Source organism: Mesoplodon bidens (assembly GCF_964165515.1).
Source record: "Mesoplodon bidens genome assembly, chromosome: 14".
NCBI lineage: Eukaryota > Metazoa > Chordata > Mammalia > Artiodactyla > Ziphiidae > Mesoplodon > Mesoplodon bidens.
Window position 1 is genome coordinate 42,255,254 of NC_138170.1, and position 21,819 is coordinate 42,277,072.

The 21,819-nt window shown below is 35.8% G+C and overlaps 1 protein-coding gene across 6 annotated transcripts in view; it reads right to left on the minus strand.

Annotated features, from left to right (window-relative positions):
* Positions 1-3,361: 3,361 nt before the first annotated feature.
* CCDC85A (coiled-coil domain containing 85A) overlaps positions 3,362-21,819 on the minus strand; it is a 196,097-nt gene continuing 177,639 nt past the window's right edge. For 2 of the 6 annotated variants that reach the window (XM_081253639.1, XM_081253638.1), the window contains one exon: positions 3,362-5,181. In XM_081253639.1, the coding sequence (XP_081109765.1) occupies positions 5,132-5,181 (50 nt within the window). In that variant the 3' untranslated portion in view covers positions 3,362-5,131. Of the gene's footprint in view, positions 5,182-9,185; positions 9,285-12,741; positions 12,862-16,001; positions 16,137-21,819 lie in introns of all 6 variants that reach the window. The other 4 variants (XM_081253640.1, XM_081253641.1, XM_081253636.1 and 1 more) reach the window with 4 other exon arrangements.

Here is a 21,819-nt window from a genome sequence, read left to right on the forward strand (position 1 = left end):
AGAAAACTGAATCTTGGGTAGCCAATCAATGTGTTCAATATTGAGTGGTAGGGCTATACTGAGCCTGGGGAATGGTGATGGTTATTAAAAAAAAAAAAAAAGAAAGGAAAAAGCCCCAGGGACTGTTATCTGGACTGTCAGAAACCCATTTGTACCTAACCCAGATTTTTGCAAAGGGAAAACAGATTTTGTATAATGCTGTATTAAGCCCATCTAGCTTGGCCCATACCCAACAATGGCCCATAGAATCAAAGGCCAATTTTAGAGGCCTTTGTGCTTCTATAAAACACAAATGTGCTGCATTCCCGATTAGCATATGAATCTTGTTGCTATGGCAAGGATGATGTTGTATATTGCATGCTGTCACTTTAGAACAGGATCTAGAAAACTAAAGGTCCTGGGATAGGAAATGAAAACCTTCTTGGTAATAAGACCAAATGGAATTATAACTTGGGCATCAAAACTCTGAGAAACATTTATGCAAAATGAGAGGATATTGTTTTTTAAAGAGACATTCTTAAATTTTAGTTAAATGAGACTATATTTCACTTATGATTTATTCTTACTTCCAGATGGTTTTGAAGTACCTTTAACATTTAAACACATAAAATAGGGCAGTTAGAAAACAACTAGGAAAGAGAAGGAAGGAAGGATGAAGGAAATGGAAGACAGTGAGAGAAATGTTGGGTGATGTTTGGTTATATACTTATGTTAGTATTGAAATTTCCCTATTAGCCTGCTGTGTTTATTCTACCACTTGCCTAAAGAAGCAGGTCAGGACGCTGGGTTTTGGAGATACTTCAGCCTCTCTAAATTAAGTGCAAAGGAGGTGGTGGGACAAACTTCTAGGCAGGGTGTATCAGTAGCTAAGGATCTGAGCACAGAGGGTCCCTTTTCCTCTGGGTGTTACCAATCCAAGGACTTTGCACTGTCTCTGATTCAGTCATACTTACTCTCTATTCCAGCCTGTGAGTAATTATCTCTGTGTTCTGTGTCTGACCCAGGGAGAGAAAGGTTATGTGCAGGAGTCAAAACGTCTGGCTATTGTCAATTATCCCAGAATCTCCATGCAATGCGTGTATCAAACTCTTCCTTGTTTGAAACATCCTTGCAGCCACGCCTCCTTTTTAAACAATACCCTCCATCATGTACTTTGAATTATGGATCCATTCTTCAACAAGATACTGTTTGTCTCCTTTCTTTCAAGAATTCATCATCATTGCTGGTCCACAGATTACAGTACTTTTTATGTTCTACTGGAATTATGAGTTTATTAAGTAGCTTTTCAATCATTTTTAGGGTTCAAGGCAAGAGGGGAAAGCTGCAGCAGGTACTCATTCTGCCATTTTGAATTGAAAGTATTATGCCTACAGTGACATGAAAAACAAATACAGAATTAAATGGTTGTAGAAATTGTTTTTCAAACATACTGTTCCTGTATGAGAATCAGACACATGTCCTTTTTCTTCATTTCCAAAATCACAATATGTGATTGGTCATAGCAAGGCCTGTGGTAGGCTGATGATATGTCAAGAACAGAGCTTGAAAGTACAAATGTGCAGCTAGAATCTGTGTGGTAGATAGAGTCCCTTCAGTGTTGTGGTTCCTTCCCCTAGCCTAATGGTATAAACTGCCACAGCTCACGGGTCTAGGCTCCTATGTCTTCAAGGATCGCCATTGTTTCTTGTGGACTGTCAAGATCATTGAACTTTGGAACTAGGAAGGCTACTAAGAACCTTACAGTAACTCAGCAAGATAGATGTTATCTCCACTCAGCACATCAGGACACTGAGTCTCAATGAGAATAAGTCTCAAATGCACAGAGCTAATTATAGTCACATGCTGAACTTGCCGCCCCAAAGTCAGCCTCACTAAGCCAAAGTCCTTAATTCAGTGCTGCATGTAGTAAAGCATACTTGATATTGCTCCAGCTCAATATGCTGACACAAACTTCTATTGTTTATTCCCACCAAAAATCTCTTAATCATACGAAGTTGTACCATATGCTGTTTTGGTAATCCAAAGATGGTCAAATATTGACAGTCTCATATGGTTCAATCTGATATATTGTCCTTTAATTGTGTAATGAGATGGAGAAATTTTTCTTTTAGAAGTCAATGTATGAATTCCTCATAGAAGTGTCTTGAGCTTGTTGGGAATTTGATAAGCCAGCTTGAAGTAGGCAGATCCTTTCCAAGAATGGGTGACAAGATTTCTAATGGAGCATCAGTTTGCACTTGAGCTGAAGCAGAATGAGGCAACAGGATGCTTACATAGAGTGAAAACTCTGGAAATGAGTGGAAGGCACTAGGAGACTTAGCACTTCCTCAAGATGATGAAAATAGATGTCTGAGGCAACCTTATCTAGATCTCAAGGATAGAGGAAGCTTCTGCTGGTATCCAAGATACTACGGTTCCATGTTATTTCTTGAACAGTCAGCATCCTGAGTGAGGAACCAAAGTGTGTTTACTCATATGGTAGTGGAAGGCATTCATTAAAAGTTAACTGTCGAACAGTCATCCCAATTAGACTGTCAGCATTTTGCCGGATGTCACATATCATCTAAATTTTCTGTAGTGCCTTGAGCATGTGCTAGAAACTTACAAAGCATTAATTTAAAAAGCTTAGATTCTGATAGACTGACAATCAGCTTCGAGGCTGGTGAAGATCATCTACTAAGATATGTAAATTAACCTTTGTTCCAGGGAAAATGAAATCATAAACCAATAAACTGGTCATGTAACAGAAGGGTGCCACTCACTCTTATTGATAAACATGTTGGGCAGTAGCAAGATTCAGGCCCTGGGCTGTCCATCTACTATGTCATTTAAAGTACAGACTAATGCTAAGTGTAGGAAGCCTTGTTCCACAGTTGTGTGAGTGATTTCCAAGTTCTCTACCTGAGCGTGTGTGTGTGCATTCTCTAATTTACGTCTTGGTCATATGTGTATATTATCTTTCCCCAATAATGTATAAGCTTCTTAAATACAGAAGCCGAGTTTTCCATTTCTTTAATATTTTCTCTCTGGTGTATTTTCTTGTGATTACTAATATTTTAATAAATAATTGAAGTTTAATCTTATTCTATATGAATTAGAAGAACAAGGGAAAGTTTAACTAATTTTTAAATATTCTTAAATATTCTAAATTTTTAACTACATTATACTAGAAAATAATGAATTGAGGAATCTCAATATTAGATCCCTCATTAAGAGCATATTTAAATATGCCTTTGTCTTATATTTAAGATAATGAATCATCTGTATTACTATCATTACTGTCATCATACAGGAGTAATATGATATTTAGTGACTATTAGACATCTCAATTTAGGAAAAACATTTTGAAGAAAAAAACCACTGAGATTAAATAATTTATTATCATTGCTAAGATGAACACATATACTTGATACTCCATTTTATGCAGAACTTTAAAAAAATAGTTTTAATACAGTATCAAAATTTACACAAGTATTTTGTCAAAAGACCAGTGTTCCTTGTATTAGCTTCTGCAGACTCTACTGCAGGCAGAGAAACTTGTTTTAAATGTCTTCAGAGTGTAGGAATACAACAATTTAAAGATGAAAGCTTTTCAAGAGAAGGTGTAAATATAGCAATTTTCTTTTATAGAGTAATAATATTCTTAAAATATATAACATTTTAAAAGAAAAGCTTAAATGGTAACCCAATTACAATAATTAGAGAATTCTATAGCAAATTAATTCATAAATATTTTCTGAGACCAGAGGGCTGCTTTTTCATCACAGTAACATTCAAAAAAGTGTAACAATTCCTTCACCAATGACAATTAATACATGTGTAATGAGCCTGCTTAAAAACAAGAGCAACAACAGAATATCTGCTATGAATCAAATCTGAGTAATTTAGAAGAAAACTGGGAATTGTTGCATTCCTACTTTTATAATCTTAAACTACAATATAAAGTTAGCATTTGTTCACAGGCCTCTTGCACATTCATACAAGAAACTATCGTTGCATTTGGATAAACACAAAATACCTATCATAGCATTTCCAACACACACAGTCTATTTTATATATATATATATAATATATATATATACACCAAAAATAAGGAAAACTAAGCAAAGCTAGCACACCTCCTTTTCAAACCTCAAGCAATCTGAACAAGAGCTTTTAGCTTCAATAATGAAGGACATGCGTCAGTTTCATAAAATGTTAGATAACTGCTGTAGGCTAAGAAAGCGTTTTTCATAAATGCAGTGCAATATTTTAAAGTTTACAGAAAGTTTATTAAGTATAACAGCATGTCTAGAAATTAAATTGTAGAAATTGACATCTCACAGCTGGAAACACTTAGAAAAATTGTTTGCTTGTTCTTTAATTGAAACTGTTAATATTAACATTAATGAATACACTGAAGATGGAGGTTGATATGTTCCCAAGATGTGTCTTCATGAACAATACATTAAGATGAAAAGAAAAGATATATTTACTTTGATCAATTAAAATAAATGGTACTTGCTGATAAGCACTTGACAAAGTCTTGCTACCCTCCTAGCTGGTAAGGAAAATTTATGTGGTATTTTTAGCACCTCAAAAGTCAAAACGAAATCCCAGAAACCTAATCTTATCTTGTGTTCAAATCAATTATGCATCAGGAACTAGTATTTTATTAACTAAAATAGGTGACCAACTCTCCAACTTGGGAAGCTGGAAACCACCTCTTATCTTGAACAATATGGTAGAACACTCCCACCATTATATGCAATGATTCAATTCTATCAAAACCACAGAGGCTCTACTGGACTCTTCCAATCATGCAGGTTTCCCAATTACAATCTTCGATCTGAAGAGTCAAAAACTTTTAGTTCTAATGAAAATATTGGTACCAAAATGGTGATTTTCAAAGCTACCTTGTTTGAGATGGACTGTTGTGAACATTGAAGTGAGAGACAAAATACAACTTCAGTTATACTAAAGATTTTAGAGGGAAAATATGTGCCATGTACAATCACTCCATGTTATTCCATGAGTCCAGGTTTGTGGAAATCCACTCTTTTCTTCTGTCTCTCTGGCAGTGGTGATGTCATGTTTGAAAGAGAGTCCTTCTCACATGGGTCCTTTGTACTGGTTTCCAGACAAATGCTGCCTAATTCCAGGACACGAACCTGCAGCATCTCCAAGTTTCCTCCATACAACCTTAAGAAAAGAAGAAAAAAAAGTAAGCATCTTAATTGCCCTCTTCCACAAAGACATGTGTATGTTTTTTTCTAAGCGTGACTCTATGAGAGGGACAAAAAGGAATATAAGACAAGAGACAAAATATTCACATATTTTGTCAAACACAAACACAAAATGAAATGTGATGCAAGTTTCTAAATCACAAGAACTGCTCAACAGATGGGACTACTACGCTTTGTTAGCAACCAGGGTCAGAATTAAAGAATGATGGGCCAGCTTACACGAGCTATGAGGGTGGTCCTCAACTCTAGCTGCACACTGCTCACTGGGAGTTACTCTCAAACAGGTATGGTCGTCTATTTCTTTTGTAAAATCTTTCAACATGATTCTAATATCTAGCCAGAATTAAGAACACATGAGCAAAATCATCCTGGTTCCTATATTATACCTCTAAAATAAGGGATACCTAGATGTTAAATAGCTAAGAACAAACGCTCCTTCATTGTCCATAGTGGTTTAAAGTCCTGAGGTGGTAGCCTTAAGGGTCAGTGGTAGAGTTCCCTGGTTTCCCTGCAAAATGGGGGCCTCAGTTATCATAAATCTTATCTACCCAATATGGAATCTCAGATGACCACAACAGAAAGCATACAGACGCAGGGAAAAAAAGATAAGAATAAATTCAAGAGTCACTAAAATAGATACAATATGCCAAAAATTGGGCCATTTTAAAGGGACAGTAGCAAAAGGTGAGATTAATAATAAGTAATTGTTACTGAATTCAACAACGACGTACCAATATACTAACATTAATTAGGAAACACACACAGTAAGTCATAACCCTCTTAGAGTGTTTCACTATTAGGATTATGTTCAGATTGATTAATTCCACAAAAATTTACATTGCTCTAACATGAATACAAACCCGTTGGCTCATTAATTATTTATAGATTGTGTTTCTCTGTTTTCTCTTTTAAAAAGAGCAGATATTCCAGGGAAGCCAAGTACTATTCAGAGTACTACATAAGAATATATAGGGTTCTATCTACCTTCATTTTGAAGCCCATGTAACTATTAGTCTCTCTGGTTTAGCAGGCACAACTCTGTGGTGGAGATATTCTGTCATATTTGAAGGGAATTGTAGTTATGGTCCTTAACTATTTGGAAAGGAATGATATAGCAATGGATGGCTCAAATTGTACCCGAGGGAGCTAGGAAAGTGTCATTTCTCAGTACACTGACTGAAGAGGCACAAATTCTGAATCAGGAAGCCAAGGGATGCTCTATGGACTTTGCCTTTCTAGCCCTTAAATGGTATACACATCTACCCAGAATGCTTTGATGTCTTGGTTAGAAGCAGAGGATAGAGCCAAACGATCAGGGACGTAAGGCAGTAGATGATTACAACTCAAAAGCGCAACCCCTCTTCAAGTATTCAAACGTAGAATGCAATGGGCCTTAACCCTGAAATTACTATGTGGTGAAAGGAAACTCAGAGAAGGCAGAACTCTGAAATAAGCCAAGGATACAGAATATTAAGGCGGACACAGAGTAGTGACTCATTAACTGAAAGCAGAACAGGTGGGTATCTGAGATGATCAGTCACGTATTTCAGCTGTTCTCAGGGAATTGACAAGAGCCAAACAGACAAACCTAAAATAAAACCATTACTACAAGATAGATTTACTATTTCTTAGAGGGCAGTGTATGTTTGGGGTATAGCTTGGGAAGAGAATAAAAGCACTTGGTGCTACGAAGAAAGAGTCTTTCCATTGTATAGATGTTAACACCTTATCTCCAGAAAGAATACGAGAGACTGAGATAAAACAAGTTCTTTCTGAGTCTTTTAACGGCTATCACATTATGAGAAAGCTTTACGTTTCTGTGACGTTACTGTAAAAGCACATAGTTCCTCTAACAGGTTTCATAATCTTACGTAAGTTATTTCTTAGAAACTATGAAACTGTCTCACAATCTGTATTTTTCTTTAATCTCCAATATTTGCTATGTGTTTTTGATATTGATATAACTTACCATGGTGACACAAATATTTTAAATCAACACTTTTTTCTCTTAGCTTTTAATAGTTTCCAAATATAAGAGTGCTAATAATCAGATTTGAACTCCATTTTTTTCCCAAATTTCGGTGATCAAAGACAAAAGCAGACAGTTAGAAAAGATGACCTAGAAAACTTCTGAAGGTAAGTGAAGAGGACAATGAAGGATTTTTGGAAATATAGGCGAACAAAAATCAGTGCAAAACTAATCAAGATCCAGTTCATTAGTGGGTCACTTCTATGACTCAGAAATGACTTTTCTAATATCTAAAAATCTTTCCTCAAAAACAGTCCTGCTGTTTCTTTACAGAAATTCTGCCATTAAGCACAATGGAGATGGTCTCCTCTGCAAGCTATTGGGTTGGCCAAAAAGTTTGTTCTGTTTTTTTCTGACAGATGTTACAGAAAAACCCAAACGAAATTTTTGGGCAGCCCAATACGTTGATTTTCATTCTTGAGGAAAGAAAATGGCAGTGCCTAGATTAACTACACTTGGGAAAGTGGAAAGGGCTGGTCCTCAGAGAAAATCTGGGTATACGTCTGACTTCACTGTTCATTAGAGAACAATTTGGGCAAGTAACTTAGTTTCAGAATCTTAGTTTCTTCAAATATAAAATGCAAGTATGGGGTTCTTACCTAGGAGTTCCTAACCCAACTGCCCATGATCTGGGGTGAGACCCAGACTTCTGAATTATGAAGGAGCCTCATATGACTCTGAGAACCACTGGAGGTGTGACCTTCTATGGTCCCTTCTAGTTTTACAATTCCTAATGTCTGAACTTTAAAATTTATCTGAGGGAAATGTTCAAATTGAAAACCTTAAGGACAGGCAAAAAGCTACAGAAGATGAACAGTGATGCATTTAGGAAATTATGACATCTAGAAGCAATGACCTTTTGAAAACAGACAAAAACAGATATGTAGGAAAGAAAAACGGCCACAACACAAGCAAGCAGGAGCCTATATGTGCTGGGGCAAGAGTGTTAAAATGCCCATGGGACTTAATTTAACATTTACTGGATTCCAGGAACACCTTAGGGAGGTACATAAATGAGATATCTGGTCCTAATAGCCTAAAGCTGAAGGGTATTTCCAAGCAATTTTGATACCCTAATGAACAAAGACTATAGGGATAAAAATACAGTATAAAGCCAATTCCAATCAGTGCTTAAAATAATCGGCTGTGAATTTTTGCTTTTAACAAATGTCTTCCCCTATCATATTCTACTTAGCCTTTTAACAAGCTTCACAAATTATATTCTTGATCAAATGATATATCTAAGCATATTACTAAACTAAAATTCAGTTAATCAAATCTAAACCACAATAATGATTACATAGGCTGTGCACTGTGAAAATAGCATGTCTTTTTTTTTTAAACTGTGTTTTTCTATGACTTCATAAGGTAGATTTCTGTGTAGCTAACTATCTCTTAAGTTCATATCTATCTACCTCTTACTATTTTGAGCTTGCATCAACCACTGAGAGGTAAAGATACTGCTTGGCATGACAGGAGCACACATATCATATTCAGAAGAACTAAGCAAATATTACCTATTAAGATGGTGATTTTTTTTCCCCTAGTTACAAATAATCTAAAGAAGGCTGTGTTTTCTTTGTTTATCACAGGTTTTTAAACATAATTAAGGAAAATTATGAAATGGAAACTGAGTTATTTTATCAAAACTAGTAACATTTTAGAAAATTTGTTCAAAAACTTTCACACTTCATTCTGGAACACAGAATTGGCTGATTCTTGCTTACCTGAATATTTTACAACATGATTACTGTGTTAATAAAACTGCAGTAAAATTTACTAAAGAAAATCAAGGGAAGGTTGGTTTTACTTTCACATAAAAATATAAGGGCATTTGGCCAGCATTTTAAAAAGAAGGTATTCATGAAGCAGTAACTAAGCTATGATGAGGTTTTCAACACAGAATACACAATAAAGCACATTAAACTTACATTGCACATTTCTCTGACTATAGCTTTTTCTGTCTCACTAAGGTCATGTTCATACTCTTTACCCTGTTGACGATCTATAGTTTCCTGAACATCCAAGACCTGGATTTGTTGAAAAAGAAAAGCAAATTTCACATGGGAAAAAAACTTGTTAGTTACGAATAAAAATCATCAAGGAGCTCCACTTTGTAAAAACCTTTAGTTTTCTCCATGTCTGCATATCAGAGTGGATTAGCATATGGCAAAATCTTTTAAAAGAGTTGATCTGAAAGCTGTCTGAATCCTACTTGATTTTCAAATGGCCATTAAGAGCAATCTATTGTATCACTAATAGTCAATTGAATTCATTAATGATTAGATGCATTTAGTTACTTTGGTCATTAAGATAAACTTGACTGTCAACCATTTGGAGACAGTCAATAATTCGTGCCCCATTGTAAAGACTGTCATGTAATTAATTATATTGCTCAACAGTCCAGATGATATGTAGACACGGCCTAAAGAAAAAAATGACTAAAAAAGATAATAGTCACAGCTGAAACTGGTCAAAACCTGGAATATGTAGCATAAGAACTTTTTGTTAACATTAACACCAGTGACCTCACAGTTCTTGCCTGGACGTGTTTCCGGTGCCTAGGAAAGGACTATGGCCACAGCTGTTTGACAGAAGCAAAGAGAGGCAATGGCTCCCCAGTTGTGAAAATATTTGAGCAACACTAAATATTTTTCATTTTTTTCATCTGGGAATGAGATGCTTTTAAACAATTTTAGGTTCTACTTCTCTAAATTATCGCTAAATGGATTGAGAATAAAATTCTGTTCAAAATGTCTTTAAAATTTTCATGTCAATACTTTAGGAAAAAAGAGGGCAAAACTTTCGCTTTGAGTGCTGTTTATTTTTCTCTACATCAGCTTATAAATCAAATCATTGATGTAGCATAAAAAAACACTTTTTCTAAAAGCTCCTGTAGAATCCACTGAACTGTACTGAACTGTAATCCACTGAACTGTTACTGAACTGTAACATTGCTAAACTCCCTGGTTCTGCTGTTGTCATAGTCAGTGCTGATAGCCACACCTAAAGATGTCACCTGAGAATTTGCACCAATGAACAGGTGGACCAAAATAAATAACTTAGGCCCGAAGTGGGACCTTCATGTCGAGTTCATGGATACTGAGACTACAACGATATTTACCCAAGTTCAAATCTGTAATAAATAATCTCACAAACTACTTTCTCATTAACTCAAAACTTCTGGCCATTATTACTATGTAGGTACTACTTCTTTAAAGAAGGATATGACAGTGGTAAATGAAAGCCTCACCCTGGTACTCAATTCATATTAGAGTCAGTTCACATTTTTTTTTATACTTAGAGGAAATCACTGACGATGCTCAGTGGATATTCACAGCAAACTTAAAGAACTCCTGGAACAAGCTCATTTGCCTACAAATTCGATTTATAATGTACCTCAGAGAAGTGTACTTAAATTCAGTTAATTTCTACTAAATGAAGTGAAGCTCTAGTTAATAGTTAGGAGTTTTTAAGCAAGAAAAATGTGGTGGTATCACAAGTGGGCTAACTCCTCACACTGACTTACAACAACGCTTTCCCCACAGCTATGACCATGGAGTTTATTAAAGCCTAGACATTTTAAAAAACTTATCAGAAGAAAAGGAGCCATTGTCTTGACTATTCCTTTCAGAACAGAACAATCTTATGATATAAGTCAGCTCTACAGTGGTAGCTTTTAAAAACAAAACATGTTGAGTGGCTACATTTCTTTTTTTACACTGAGATGTTCTGAAGATGCATTTCCCAGAGGTTATGTTTGCACATATTTCTGTTTCAACTCATGGAAGCGAATGTATTCTATATTCAAGAGCTTCCAGTTACCCAATCAAGATGCTTCAGTTGCTTGGCATTACCCATCGGCCAAGTGAGGACACTTAACGTGTTCTGATTATAACATAGTATCTTCCTCTCGAGATAAAATTTTAGATGAAAATTAGAGAATGAATTCAGAGAAAATTGAACAGCTCTTCCTTGCCCTCCCCTTCCTTTTAGGCCATCCTAACACAGCTGCCTCGAGAAATTTGGGAATGATGGCAATGTGACCCACTGCACTGATCTGATTCCAACGGCACTTGCCATTGAATAAGGCAACAGGCTAAACAGGTTTCAAACAGTTTGGAAAGCAGGGCAGCGTGTTGCCTTTGGAGTATGTGCAGAAACTAATACTACAGGATTGAAGCCACTCCTTCGTTTTCCCATTTCGGAAATGCTTTTCAGATCGCTAGTGCCTGATTTACGCTAAAGTAACAGCTTCTTTAGCATGCTGTTCGTACTAAACAGTATCCAAATGCTGTCGCAGAGAGCAAGCCAGTTGATAAACCAGCAGCCCAGACACAGGGCAGTGCCCAATCAGTATGTGCTTAAGAGAAGCAAACTCATTTCATCTAAGTTACAGCAAAATATAACAAGGGAGCTAAACCGACTGCTAAAACAATCATCCTCAAGTCAAGTAAATATTCTGAAGTTCTCATCTACTTCTTTGCTTTCTGCATGCCAAGGAAAGTGTGGTCTCCTTCACAAGAGTGCATCATCAGGCTGTTGATAAATCATTCTGACACCAAAACAATTTTAGAAAAGTCGTTGAAACCCATGTGGCAAAAGCAGGACTGAAGCACTCTACTTACTTTATGGCTCAGAAAGGTTTGACCAAGGCTACATGTTAGGAATTATAGATAATTTGGAGGACAGTGTTTTATACTTTGGAACTGATGAAACTTCAAGGAACTGTCTCAGTTTTTAAGATGATTTTTATTGCCTGCCATTTCTTCTCAGAGAGGTAAATATTTATGCTGCTTATTTTTAATTTTACTTATTGGAAAGCTCATTACTGGTAAAGAAAAATAAATGATAAATTTCAGCCAAATCTTTTTTTAAGTCATTGCTGAAGCTGAAGTATAAGCAAAAAATAAAATATCTTCATGAATAAGACCATATATCTGTTTTCTAATACTCTATGAAGAAGCATTAAAGCATTAACTAGAGTTTGAAGACTTAATTTCTATTTAATGGTGAACAGAGTAGGTTTTCGGTTATTTGAAAACTTTCAGTAAGTTGCAAAACGTACTTCAGTTGCAAAAAGAAAAATATGGTATCTTTACTTATTTTGGCCAACTATTAACTTCCTATATTTGAAGACATCCATGCTACAAACATTGCACAGAAAGTACCTGTAACAGTATTTTACACATATGGATATACATGCACATCAGACTTCAATTTCGATGCAGATAGATATGAATCACATTACTCAAAACAAAATGATAAAACTAGAGATTCAATTCAACCATAAGTATTCAAACCCACTATTAGTTTAAAAAATTAAAATCATACTTTAAAACTTAAGATAAAAAAAAAGTTACACCATAAGGGCTCAAAAAATAAAGTATCTATGGTTAAAACGAGACCGTGAGGATTACCAGACTATAGCGAACAAGCCACAACACAACTGAAGTACTGGATAAATGGCTGTACACAGTTGGTTACCTTAAGAGAGTGTACCACGGGTTCAGGCTGCTGAGAAGGTGTGGTATGTCCACTGAAGCTAGCTGGAGAGTTGGGTGAACTGTTACTCCCATCAGCCCCTGATGACAACCTAAAAGAACCCTTAGTAGAAAATCAACAACTTTGTTATTAAAACAAAGGTCGTTTATAACTGCAGAGATGTCATTCAATATTCAATTTCACTGCCAAACAAGAATTAGCCATTTTGTTAATTTTTTCTAGCCTGTCCAAAGATGCTATCAACCTGTTAATTGGAAGACACTTGCTGCTTGACCAGCAGAAAAAAAAAAAAGAAGTAACCAAGAGCCATCTCTATGCATTTCCAGATGTCACTTCTGATTTACCAAAGAGAGCAGTGCCCCCTAAGGAATGCCCATTAAGAACATTTCAAGAACGATTTTTGAAACTTAAAGATACTGAAGAGTAGGGAATTTGTGAGTTACTCCACAGCTGAGTTAAAACATGCTCACTCAGCAAGACAAATGCCATATTCCATATGTCTCAGAAAATGCAGACCCATCATCATTTCTCAAATGCATATTGCTGCATTCAAGAAATGATGTCCCTTATAAAACTCTTCTTTGAGGGAAAGACCTATGGTGGAACATTTCCCAAAGAGATTGAACCATATTCAACATTTTCTTCAAGAATTCTCTTATTTTATGAACTTTTAAAAACTGAAAAACAAAACAGGTCACAAATTATATATTTTTAGTTTAGTGACTCTTCAGCTGAACTGCTGAGAAGTCAGAACCTGGGCATTATTAATTTGACCTGTGAGAGTCACAGTCACCCATACAGGAACTGGGAAAAAGTAAAAAATGTCACTTTTTCTAGGGGTTCCTTGGGAAAAAGACTAATGGATCAGGAAAGAAAAAGAACAGCAGCGATCTATCCTCCTAGCAAAAACAGTCTAATGGGAATTGCCCAAACCTGTTTTTGGGGCCTGAGAGATTTTAATTTCTGTCCATCAACAAATCTACAGATTTTTTTTCATAATAGATTAATAACTGTTCCCTTTAACTTGATCCTATGAATCTAACTCCCCGAGAAGGAGCCACGGAAGGTGCATCATGTGTGAAATCATGAAAGGAAGAAACAACAGTGATCTGGGACGTTAATTTTCCAGCACCTACAGGAGAGCTTCTAGGTTGTGCATTTTGGGGACGGGAGGGAGAAGCTGAGCACAGGTTGTAGGTACGGGTTTTACACAACAACACTATTCATAGAGAAATTAACTCTTCCCATTGAGTCTTACAAAGGTGATTATTTATATGCAACTTGGAAAATCTCTCTTCCCTTATCACTGTCCTTTCTTCCTATGTCCTTGAAGGCTATCCTTGCCACCTCACAAGCCAACTGAGGCCATGTTCTTTTCCTAATGCAATCAGGTCAGGTCCTGCCCCCGCCCTCACTAGCCAACAGGGAGAGGAAGCCATGGAATCTGACATTTAGGTGACCTCTCCAGCTTCTGTCTGCCATTGCAACTAATGATGAAATTAACAGCAGGTGATGAACAGAACATACAATTATTATAGCCCCAACCCCCTCTGGGAAAAAATGTTTTTAATATTTGTTTTGCTGTATTTGTAATTCAGATCAAATCAGACATAATAGTACCCAAAACAAATAATAGAAAGGAAACAATTTGAAGTTTAAAGATGGTTAATAATAGGTACACACTCCCCCCACCAAATTTGGGCATCCTCTTCCTTTGTAGAGATCAAATATTTCCAAAGCGAAGGAGTTGTAAAGGAAGCTCTTCTTCCCTGAAAAGCTCTGATCCTCTACTAGTCTCTTTCCTTACTGGTATCACCCTTATGAACTCTTTGGAAAAGGCTTCTGAGATTATACAGAGTTCACATCAACCCTCTCATTTAGACTCCACCACTGCCGTGCTGTTTCCTCTGACTGGTAATCTAACTTGGCGGGCAACAATCCTTCCCCCTCTGGGATACACTCCCTTCCAGTTCTTCCTTTCAAATCCTTTTCTGCCCAGCCCTTCTGTTTCAAAGGTTCCCTCCCCAGACGTGGCAAAATGGTAGGCATGTCAAATTCTAGCTTGCTATTCCTTGGGCACGGGACCTCTATCTTTCAGGGTATTTTGGTTTAAGAGAATTTCTAAAATCAATGATAAGTAGCTTCCCTAAACCAAATCCTCTGGGCAATTAAGCATTGTTTAAACTTGAGAGTCCTGTCTGTTCAGAAAAACATACTCTTTTATTAAAGAAGTTTCATCATCATCATCATCATCATGAAGGCTACAATGGAAACTACCCAGTGGAGAAAAACTTATTCAGGGATTAAAGTTCTACCTCAAACTTGCTTTGTGAGCCATGGACTGGTAATCACTAGAAAGGTCAAGGTTTATATTGTATGTAGTTTTTGTGAAGCCGCAAAGGTTACTGAATGCTGGTTAAGTTGTACACTAACAGGTGCTAAAGAGTTTTCTAGATTATAACAGAAACAAGCACCTCATTCTATCACATCTTATTTAGTTACTATGAAATAAAAGGTTAGATTTCTATGTGCTTATTAGTAGAATCAGACCAATACCTGGAGTTTTCTCTGGGCTCCATCAATACATATTCTCCATCGAATAATACATTTTTCACGGAAGTATTTTTAAAAATATGCTACTGGGTGAAATACTAGCCCAACAAGTAATTTTAAACAGTCCCTTGGAGTTTATTTCAATAAGATTTAGCCTGTTTATTTAAATGGTATCTTGGTTGGCTCAGGAGACAGGGAATTTAAAAAGAAAAAAATCTTACTAAAATTAGAAATGTGACTCCCAGCTTCGGGGTTGCTTATTTTCAGGCTACACATGATCACACAGTGCACGCACCACCTCTTGGGTCAGCAGTCAATTTGAAAGGGCAAGGAATAATTTTCTGGGCTGGTCGTGAGACATCTGATGGTGTCTAACAATTCATTTCCATGGCCACTGACCTTTAAACTCCTTTTCAAAAAAGGTGTAGGTACTTTCCTCCTCCTCCAGTGTTTGGGGTTATTCAACTTTCACCCCCAGGTTCAGGGAAAAAAAAAAAAAACACTGAAGGCGACTGTTTAGAAGGTGAAATAGACTCTCCTCCCGCCTTCCCTCCTTGATTTGGACACACAATGACTTTCTTTCATGTGTACAGACTTATTCTCTCCCCCGCCAGTATGACTTTTCCTCTAGCAACAGAAACCGTCTGGTTATGCACAAGCAAATCAGCAGCTGACTCATCTTCACTCACCGGGAGAGTGGGCAGGCATCGTCCTATTCCTCGGCACCCTTGCCACCACTGCAAGACCCGCCGGGCTCTGGGCCCCCAGCCTTTCTCCATATTTGAGCTGTTTCTAGTTGGAGGTTGCCTTCTATTCTGGGTAGCCTTATATTTGGAACAATATAGTACAATCACTCAGAAAAATACTGTTTTCCAAGTCTCAAGAAAGCAGATAGAATAAGAAGCTTAATGAAATGAACCACAATGACCACAATGGCAAGCTGTAACATGCACCTCTAACTAGGGAAAAAATTAAAATAAAAACTCACTGAAGTCCTGTGTATGAGAGCTAATACTGATTTTTTTAAGTTTTGGGCAAAGGTATAACTAATTCTCAAGCTATCAAAAAGAGACAGATGATAATGCCAAAATTCCAGAAAAAAAGAAAAAGGAAGCTATCTATACAACTTAATTTTGTTGGTTTTATTTGTGAGAAACAGAATTAACATAAATCTTAAAAGTATTTAAAACTGCAACTTAGAAATTATTTAAATGCAATTGGGAGCACTCTGACCTTATGTTAAGAAACACAAGTTGGGTAGATATATTCAACACTCAGAAAAACTGACACTGCATCAAATTCTCAGCAAAATTTCTGCACACTGAAGAGTATATAATGAACCAAGAGATCACCGTTGCATTAAAGTTACTATTTTAAATGGGACATATACACAATTATCAACATTTCTATTAATTGGTTAATTCCCAAATTTCTGTACTGGTTGGAACTAGAGACATCACAACTGACATAAAAAGAAAATACAAAAATTTTTTTCCCCTGAATTTCAGGTTTTTTCCATGACCAAACTGCATAATTTTATTAAAATGATCAGAAGCAAAATGAACTAATTTGAACATAATTTCCTTTCCCTGCCAACTTTCACTAAGACCTGTATCTAAGAATGCTATATCCTAAGGAATAAGAAACAATTTTTAAAATATAGAAAATTTGCAAATATAGTCCAAAAATTCCAGTGTCCAAATGTTTAAGTTAATTTTAGGAGATTGAAAATGAGAATATAATTTTTTAGTTCTCATTAATCTATTATCCTAGAAGTATGTGCTTTACTGTGAATAGCACTGGTCTAATTTTGACTTTTCTCTAACTTTTGGAGGCTGAACCATAAAGGAAATGTACCATGGTCTTATGCAAAGTAAAAAAGGGGAGCAATCTTGACCAGCAGTTGGTACTCACAAAACTTTTTCCTGAATCTACAAAATCAATACCAGTTACCTATTAAATAAGTAAGTCACACATAATCCTCACATATAACAGAGAAAATTATAGATTTACACTTGGACCATAATGATCATTTCATCAAAGCAACAATGACTTAAACTTTGTTCTTTTAGTAATCATTTCATAAGTCAGTGTCTAATTTATTTCCATCATCAAAAGAGTTATATCCAGGGCTTCCCTGGTGGCACAGTGGTTGAGAGTCCGCCTACCGATGCAGGGGACACGGGTTCATGCCCCGGTCCGGGAAGATCCCACATGCCGCGGAGCGGCTAGGCCCGTGAGCCATGGCCGCTGAGCCTGCGCGTCCAGAGCCTGTGCTCCACAACGGGAGAGGCCACAACAGTGAGAGGCCCGTGTACCGCAAAACAACAACAACAACAACAAAAACCCAGTTATATCCAATAATTTATAATATGGTTGATGGCTTAAAATTCACCTCCCATCCCAATCTGCATAGTTCTATTTCTGAGATGATTTCTATCTTCTAAATTTGGTTCTCTCCAAGTCTTACACATCTCTCAGATCTCATGTTTTTTGGATTCAACAACCAAGTAAAACATAAAAACATCTTTCATTCTTCCTTAGTATGTAGCGAGATTAAATGCCAATGCCTCTCCACTGTAACAAAGCTTATTATCATAACCATGAAATCTAAGGTGACATCTATAACCATTTAGAGGCCTGCTGAAAACAGCACTCATTTATTTTCTCACTTTCAGAAAGTTGATACAACATGCAATAGCTACGCCTTTCAGTATCTTGTAACAGGTTCTTTTTAAACATATTAAATATAGATTGTATAGTAGTATTAATCCCATAAGAGGGGGTGATATATGGGCCAGATTTTTTATGGAAGAATAAACTACTTGATATCATTTTAAAGGAACAGGTCCTCTTTTAGAATCAGGATTATTGACTTTCTACTCATGTCAGCAATTTTCTTGTTTTAATTCAGGTCATGGAAAAATGTGTCTAGACCAGCCATCATTTTTGACCTTCGAGTAAAATATATCTGAATAATACTTATATACCAATGAAGTCTTAGCTCTCTGCTAGCTCTACAACTGTCAATCATGACATTTTTTGAAGACAGCTTCATAAAACATAAGCCTTCAATAACTCAGTGGTTGGAGTTATTTCTGGCAACTTCAGAGCCTGAAGTGGGGAAACCCAGATTCCAGACATCAATTGGGAGAACAGTTCCCAACAACCTTAGGCAAGTCACTTCCTATTCTCTGAGGAATTCTATTTTGCTTTGTTTTCTGGAGTTTTCCAAAGATCCAGACTCATTTAAAAAAAAAAAAAAAAGAAGCATGTGTGAATGACCCTACTACTCCAATAGAAATCTGTGTACTCATCAGCTACTTTATATAGTTACTTAGAGTAATCTGCAAATTATCTAGTACTCTGCAAATTATTTTACTTTGCTACATAGCAAAGTAATGCTCTGCATCAAGACTGTGTGGGAGGTGACTTGCAGATCACTTACTGTGTGCTAAGTACTCATTACAGAAATCACAAATTCTAATACTCTAAGCAAACACCATAGATAAGGAAATAAAAGCACACCTCAACATAACATAGGCCATATATGATAAGCCCACAGCTAACATCATACCCAGGGGTTGAAAGCTAAAAGCATTTCCCCTAAGCCGAGAAACAAGACAAGGATGTCCTCTCTTGTCAGTTTTATTCAACATGGTGTTGGGAGTCCTAGTCATAGCAATCAGACAAGAAATAAAAGGAATACAAGTTGGAAAGGAAGAAGTAAAAGTGTCATTGTTTGCAGATGACAAGATACATACAGAGAAAATCCTAAACATGCCACCAAAAAACTACTAAAGCTCATCAGTAAATTCAGGAGAGTTGCAGGATACAAGATTAATATACATAAATCTGTTGCTTTTCTATACACTGATAATGAACTATCAGAAAGAGAAAGCAAGAAAACAATCCCATTTAAAATTGCATCAAAAAGAATAAAATACCCAGGAATAAACTTAACCAAGGAGGTGAAAGACCTATACTCTGAAAAGTATAAAACTCTGCTGAAGGAAGTTGAAGATGATACAAATAAATGGAGATATACATGGACTGAAAAAAATAATACTGTTAAAATGTCCATGCTACCCAAAGCAATCTACAATCAATGCAGTCCCTATCAAAATACCTGTGACATTTTTCACAGAACTAGAACAAATAACCCTAAAATTTATATGGAATCACAAATGACCCTGAATAGCCAAAGCAATCTTGACAAAAAAGAACAAAGCTGGAGGTATCATGCTCCTTGAATTCAGACTATACTACAAAGCCACAATAATCAAAACAGTATGGTACTGGCACAAAAACAGACACATAGATCAATGGAACAGAACAGAGAGCCCAGAAGTAAACCCATGCACTTACGGTCAATCAAGCTATGACAAAGGAGTTAACAATACACAATGGGAAAAAGACAGTCTCTTCAATAAGTGGTGCTGGGAAAACTGAACAGCTACATGTGAAATAATCAAATTAGAACATTCCTTCACACCATATACAAAAATAAACTCAAAATGGATTGAAAGCCTACATATAAGACCAAAAACCATGAAACTAGATGAAAACATAGGCAGAACACTCTTTGACATGAATTGTAGCAATATTTTTTTGGACCTGTCTCCTAAGGCAAAGGAAACAAAAGCAAACAAACAAATGTGACCTAATAAACTTAAAAGCTTTTGCACAACAAAGGAAACCATTGACAAAAACGAAAAGACAACGTACTTAATGGGAAAAAATACTTGCAAATGATATGACCAATAAGGGGTTAATATTCAAAATATATAAAACAGCTCATAAAACTCAATATAAAAAAAAACCTGATTAAAAAATAGAACACCTGAATAGATATTTTTCCAAGGAAGACATACCGATGGCTAACAAGCACATGAAAAGATGCTCAACACCACTAATCATCAGAGAAATGAAAATCAAACCACAAAGAGGTCAACCCCCTCACACCTGTTAGAATGGCTATCATCAAAAAGACCACAAATAACAAACATTGGCAAGAATGTGGAGAAAAGGGAACCACTGTACACTGCTGGTGGGAGTGTAAATTGATGCAGCCACTATGGACAATGGTATGCAGGTTCTTCAAAAAAACTAAAAACCGAACTACCATATGATCCAGGAATTCCGCTACTGAGTATATATGAAGAAAACAAAAACAAATTCAGACGGATACACACACCCCAGTGTTCACAGCAGCATTATTTACAATAGCCAAGATACGGAAGCAACCTAAGTGTCAATTGATAGATGAATGGATAAAAAAGATGTGGGGTGTGTGTGTGTGTGTATATATATGTATATATATATATATATATATACACACACACACACACACACACACAATGTAATACTACTCAGCCATAAAAAAGAATTAAATTTTTACATTTGCAACAACATGGTTGGGCTGGAGGGTATTATGCTTAGTGAAATAAGTTCGAAAGAGAAAGAAAAATACTGTATGTTACCATTTATATGAGAAATCTAAAAAATAAAAACAAAGGAATGAATATAACAAAACAGAAACAGATTCATGGATCTAGAGAACCAACTAGTGGTTACCAGTGAGAAGAGGGAAGTGGGGAGGGGCAAGACAGGGGTAGGGAGTTAAGAGGTACAAAGTACTAGGTATAAATAAGCTAAAAGAATATATTGTACAGCATAGGGAATATAGTCAATAATTTATAATAACTTTAAGTGGAGTATAATATATAAAAGTTTTGAATCACGATGTTCTACACCTGAAACTAATATTGTAAATCAACTAAACTTCAATTTAAAAAAAACAAAAAATTAAAAAAAAAATTTAGTATTAGAATTATTATATAATGTAAAAATGAAATGAAATAAAATAAATCATGAATTCGAATACTATAAGCAAACACCCTAGATGAGGAAACAAAAGCATCCCTTCAAATCACTGATGAAAATAAAACATATTGGTACTACTATTCCTCTTTAATGACATGATATCTGGAAGATCTTTTTCCATGAAAATTGAGATTTGGAATACTTTCTAGTATTGTCCTTAAAATAACTGACTTCTCCTTCAAAATTAAGAAAAAAATATGAAGCCACTCAAATTTTTAAAAGATCATCTGAACGAAAAGAGAATACTTATATTACTTATGGTCTCACTGAGGAAAATTGTAATTCACAATGTGAGTTTTAAGAGAACTAGCAAGATGAAGCTATTGTGATTATCTTCTTGCTACTTTATGGTTATATTTTATTTATTACTCTTAGTAAAATTATTTTAATTGACACTCTGGAAGCTTCCATTCTTTTGCCTTATAGAAATACATTTAATAAACATCTTTAACAAGGATAAAAGAATACTATGTTTTTATATTTTATTATATAAAATATGGGCTTCCCACTTAGATATAAATCAGATGTAATGCATTTGTAACAAATATTAGAGCTCAGCCCCTCATCTATTATAGGAAGCCAACTATGAAAGCCTGAAGATTGATCGACTAAAGTGGTTTC